Raw genomic sequence first — 6,000 nt, forward strand, 5'->3', positions numbered from 1 at the left:
TCTAATTTGTTATCTTAATGATCACCGATTTAAGTAAAAATTTGTATGACTGATCTACGTACTTATATAGATTTAAAAACTGAACGGATGAGATGTCAAGATGTGATCGAAAAATAGGTTTTCTAAACCATAAACCGAAAAGTCCTCAACTATTCATCAACTTAAGGATTCTCACTAAACGGATGAGATGTCAAGATGTGATAAAATAGGTTTTCTAAACCATAAACCGAAAAGTCCTCAACTAGTGATCAACTTAAGGATTTTCACTAAAATAGGTTTATTTATCATTTGTTTTTTTTTATAGGATGTTTATCTTAGACAATGTTAATATAAAATACAAAAAATGTTTTTATTTTAACTTTGGAATAAAAAATAAATTGGGTGTGCTTATTAACAGAGGAAAACCTAATACTACACCAACCCATAAACATAGCCAACTCCTTTTCTTTTCCTCTCTATTTCTTCTCAGGCGGTCGATGCTAGGGCTTGTCTCAGAGGTTCGTGTGGGTGAAAGAGAGGGTTCCTTCCTCAAATGCTCTCTCCCTTCCACAATCTCTCACTCGACTCTCTTTTCATGTCTTCAATCGACCCCTTTCCTTCAGGGCCTCACAAAACCCTAATTCTTGCTTCCGGTTCTGACTTCTTTCACATACCTCATTCCCTTATTACCTTTTCTTCTTCCTATTCACGCGTTTCTGGGTTCTCTGCTCAAAATGACTGATTCTAAGGTCCGCAAGTTCTTCCCTTTATATTGGTTTCATTTCAAGATTGTGTTTTTATTGACTATGTGAACTTTCTGGATTAGAAAAGATTGGAAATTTCTTATATTGTGACTGTAATTTGCTCGAAGAATGAGAAAGTGCCTTAATTTTGTTTATTGGGAGATATGTCTATTTTTTTTTTAGCTCAATAGGATCTAAATTAGATTTTGAGTAATAATTTAGTGGAATTATGTTTCGATGTTTTGCCGGGTTGATATTGGTTATGTGATTTCTGTAATACTAATGTTGTTTTGGTTGTGGAATTTTACGTTTTGTTATGCTTTAAATTTGCTAAGTTTTGTGTTTATTTCATTTGTTGCAGCTATTTTTATTCGGTTCTTTCTCTGAAGATGAGACGAAGTCGTTGCTTCTAAACCAATCACTGGGGAAGCCTTCACCAGTGAAGGATGAAAAGCCATTGGAAACAAATGTATTGCAGTTTGGTTCGATAAATTTTGTTACGGATAAAGCATTAGTCGAGTTGAATCGTGAATCATGTAGACCACAAAGTTGTTTGAAAGTACCCAGCAAATTGGAGTCTGTAAATGAAAATAATACGCGCAATGGAGTGAAGACTGCAGAAACAGTAGATGGTAATTTAGTAGGATCAGTAGCACTTCCGACACAGAATGGGTGTGCTGACCATTACAGTCAGAGTTCTACTCATAGTAATGGCGTGAAAGAGATTACGGCGGATGATGTTGATTTATCTTCATCACATCTATCACATAATGAAGGTGGTCTCACAAATCAATTTTCGAGTTTGGAATTGCAGAGCAAAGAGCAGAATGGTAGTGTTGGTTATCTATCGGTTTCCAATTCAAAGGGTGAACTCCAAAAGTCACTGAATGGGCCTGCCACAGTCTGTACAAGTTTGTTGCCTCGTGGTTTAATCAACTCAGGAAATCTCTGCTTTCTTAATGCAACTCTGCAGGCTCTCCTATCCTGTTCTCCATTTGTTCAACTTGTTCACGAATTAAGAACTCGCAACATCCCCAAGGTTTCCCCCCCCCCCCCCCCCCCCCCCTCCCATGATCTATATGTTCATATGATCTATGTTAGAACTACTATCCTGTCCCACATTTCTAGCGACCTTGCCTACGCCTTGTTCGTTTACTGGTTAAGCACTTAACTAATATCTTGCTCATTTCATTTGGAACTTGTTAGATTGGCTATCCCACATTGTGTGCATTTGCCGAGTTTGTCTCTGAATTCAACATGCCTAGTTCAAGTGCAAAGAATAAAGATACAAGTGTTGTTGAGACTGGTAGGCCTTTTAGCCCTGCCATGTTTGAAGGTGTTCTTAAAGCTTTTACTCCAGATGTACCAAGTACCATATCAGGCAGGCCAAGGTTTGTGTTCTATCCGTTGATTTTTCTTTCTTTCCTCTTTATTGTTTTTTTTTACCTTATGCTAGTTGTCATAAAATTTTTCAATGATCACCTTTTTGGGCTTTATGAAGCTTGATTGATAATTCCTGTGCTTGAAAGTGTCTTAAGGTTATATAAATAGTGTCACCTTCTAACATGATTGAGTTGTTTTTTTTCTAAGAACCTGCTACCTTTCTTTTTCCTTGCAGAACTTCTTTGTTTTAATGTGAAATGTATTGGACTGAGATATAGAGAGTAAATTACCAAAGTTTTAATCTTGCCCGTCTTACCCACTTACCAGAGTCTTCTATACATAAATATCCACTTATATATGGCTGTCATGCCTGTAATTACTAGCTATTTTTAACATCTCCTGATGAAACTGTTGTTCTTTGTCAGACAAGAAGACGCTCAGGAGTTTCTTAGCTTCATTATGGATCGGATGCATGATGAGTTACTTAAGCTTGAAGGACAATGCTCATTCTTAAATGGTAGCAAATCATCTATTGTATCTTCTGCAGAAGAAGATGAATGGGAGACGGTTGGCCCAAAGAATACATCTGCAGTAACTAGAACACAGAGTTTTGTCCCGTCAGAATTGAGTGATATTTTTGGAGGACAATTAAGAAGTGTGGTGAAGGCAAAAGGTGTGGGATTTTCATTCTTTCTGCTGCTAGTTCAGTTTTAAGTCTTTGTTGACAGCTATTAGAAATATGTGATTTTGATTTCGAGCTGTGCACAACTGTATTCTGAAAAACAAAAATAAGCCTATAGGGTGTGTCAATAGCACCAGCCTATCTTTAAATTCAATCTGCATGTTTTTATAAGCTGTCTTTATGTAGCATTTACATTACACTCATTGAGGTGGATTGATGGAATGTGAATTGTGAGGTTGTCATTTTATTTCTGTTCAGTACTCTTATGTTTGATTATCAGATTCTCATTATCTTCACATGCACTAAAGACTTGACATATAGCTGGTTGAAGTAAACATGGAGAAACAACAAAATGTTTGCTTGTGCATTTTTGTCTATTTTCGGTCATGTATGCTGAATGACCTTGCAGTTTTGATGCCATTATGAATCAAGAGACTTAATTTTTTTTTAATGTTTTTTCTTAAGCAGGAAATAAAGCTTCTGCTACTGTACAACCATATTTATTGCTTCACCTTGATATTTATCCTGATGCTGTTCGAACAATTGAAGATGCGCTTAAGCTGTTTTCTGCTCCAGAAACTCTCGAGGGATATCGAACATCAGCTGCGGGCAAGGTATATACCTCCTCTCTCTCTCTCTGATGCTTCCTTAATGTGTTCCAATTGTGGCATCTTGTGTTTTATGGTTGTTTTTTGTTTTTTGTTTTTTTTTGTTTTTATGTGTTTCCTCCCTTGGTTTCATCTTTCAAGTTTAGGGGTTGCCCTTGATTTTATGATGTATCCACTTTAAAGATGCATGGTTGCTTTAATCTTCCGGGGAATACTCTTCCCAACATATGATTATTTGAATTATGAGTTAATTTAACCCAAACACCAATATATTTGGCACAAGGTTTTTAACAACTTTGACATATTATTGTTGTTAACCTGATGTTTGTGTTTGGGTACAAATCATAGGTTATATAATAGTGTTAAATTGTTTTGATTATTGATTATTTCCAGGCTGGTATTGTGAGTGCAAGTAAATCAATAAAGATACTAAAGCTTTCAAAGATAATGATATTGCACTTGATGCGTTTTGGTTATGGAAGTCAAGGAAGCACCAAGTTGCATAAGCCTGTGTACTTTCCACTTGAATTGGGGATTGCTCGTGAATTACTTGTTTCTCCAACTTCTGAGGTGATGCTCTTTAATGTTTAATATTCTAAATTATTCTCCTTACAAGTTTGTTCACCCTTTCTGCACTATTGTACTTGTCATTTCTGCCCCTATGTGCATTATTTTATGTAGTTATAAACATTGATGCTCATCTGATGGATGGGGAGATAGAATATAGGGTATGTGAGATGAAAGTGTAAAGGAAGATGTAATAAGCATATTTTCATTTATTTAATTAATGGTAAGGTAATATGGGTTGAGATGGTATATCTTATTTATGCATTGATAAAAGTGGGTTGTGGTAATAGTTTAGATAAGAAATTTCTTTTGCCTTTGGGGTAAGAAATTGTGAAACAATAAAACAAATTAGAAATCGATAGTTGGAATCACAGGTTTTACATTATCCTTGGAATGTCAAAAGACTAAATTTTGTGCCGGGAGAAAGAGGGAATGGTGTTGGGAATATCTGTTATGATGGCCATATATATTTTTTTTTTCTTGGATGGAAGCCAATGTGAGGGAGGGTAATCTTTGGGAGAGTGTTTGTTTCTTGGGGGTTTCTTCAGAGTTTTACAACTGCTCCTTTTTTGCTATTTTTTCTCAACTTGATCACTGCTGAAGTGTAGTTGTTACATCTGTCTTGTCTTTACTGGTTTCTTTGAGTGGTGGATTTTTAAGTCGCAAATCCACTCGTGTTATGTTCGTACCAAACTGAGTGATATTGTGAAGTTCAATTTGCACCTTATTTTTATTTTTCAAGTTTTTAATTTTTTTTTATTTGAATCCATGATGTTTCAGTATGTTTTCTGTAAGAGTCAGATGGATTATAAATTTTGTTTTTGCACCTTTGCTTCTATAGGGACGAAAATACAAACTTGTTGCGACAATTACTCATCACGGGAGAGACCCCTTCAAGGGGCATTATACAACCGATGCTCTCTATAATGGTCAGTGGCTCCGGTTTGATGATTCATCTGTCGCAGCAATTGGGACCAAAAAAGTGCTGCATGACCAGGCATATGTCCTTATCTACAAGCAGTTGTAGAAGGACAATTGGGATTAGTACTTTTGCAGGACTGAACTTATTTTATGGGAGGTTATAACCTTTCCTTCTACAGAAACTTCTCATTACTATCATCGGTGTAATTTATGCAGTTGATTAAGTCACCACTTGGGATCCTGTATGGTTTGCGGTGAATACCCTTTCCCTTCCCCATGTGGCTAGAAAATGATTGTAACAATACTCCAGAACCTTCATGGTTCAGTACAGCAATTTTGTTTTTTTCAGGTGTGGTGATGTAATATATGAAAAGATGCTGCTGCTCTGCAATTATATCTTTACCAAATCCCAATGCTGTCATGGGATACAATTATCTCTTAATCTTTAATAGATTGTTCTTTATGGCTATTCCCCGTCTGATTGATATAGCCTGTGTGATTGATTGAAAATTTTTTTACGTATTAAGATACAAGTGAACCGAATAATTAATATGTAATATTTTGATTTGGTTATTTACGTCGTATTATTATGTATATATTTGAATATTATTAATAAAAAAAATAGTCTCCAGTGTTTCTAACATAAGAAGTGAATAAGAAGAGAAATTTTAAATACACACTCCTAATCTCTTAATACACATCTCTATTATTTTATGTTTATTTTGAGATGTAATATGTAAGTTAAATGACTAAAACATACATCTATTATTAAAAAAAAAATCGCGTTAGAAGTATTCTTTCTAACGTCTTCTACCCTAAAATCGTCGAAAACACATATTCTCCCCTAACCCTAATTCTTCTCCACAATTTATTTGGGTTGTCTGTTTTTTTTTGTATCCGTATCAGTTTTAGTTTGATCTAACAGATCATAATGTCAAGTACTGCATCTTTATCAACTTTAGTTTGATCTTGAAGATTATATTGTCAAGTACTGCATCTTTATCATGACATGTTTTATCGAATAACTAGCTATCTATGTTTAATAGCTACTGTACTTCTACAGTTGTACTAGCTAACTTGTGAATTTGTAAACTTGTATTGGTGATTGGGAGTCGGA

At 35.2% G+C, this 6,000-nt stretch overlaps 1 protein-coding gene across 1 annotated transcript; it reads left to right on the plus strand.

The window, feature by feature from the left end:
- Window positions 1-553: 553 nt before the first annotated feature.
- Window positions 554-5,305, plus strand: LOC101296977 (ubiquitin carboxyl-terminal hydrolase 24-like). The gene is made up of 7 exons (XM_004303029.1): window positions 554-728; window positions 1,084-1,761; window positions 1,929-2,113; window positions 2,531-2,778; window positions 3,256-3,401; window positions 3,789-3,965; window positions 4,804-5,305. Exons 1-7 carry the CDS (start codon window positions 714-716, stop codon window positions 4,987-4,989), a joined length of 1,635 nt encoding a protein of 544 aa, XP_004303077.1. The 5' UTR covers window positions 554-713; the 3' UTR covers window positions 4,990-5,305.
- The last annotated feature ends 695 nt before the right edge of the window (window positions 5,306-6,000 follow it).

Source organism: Fragaria vesca, linkage group LG6, assembly GCF_000184155.1.
Source record: "Fragaria vesca subsp. vesca linkage group LG6, FraVesHawaii_1.0, whole genome shotgun sequence".
Lineage (NCBI taxonomy): Eukaryota > Viridiplantae > Streptophyta > Magnoliopsida > Rosales > Rosaceae > Fragaria > Fragaria vesca.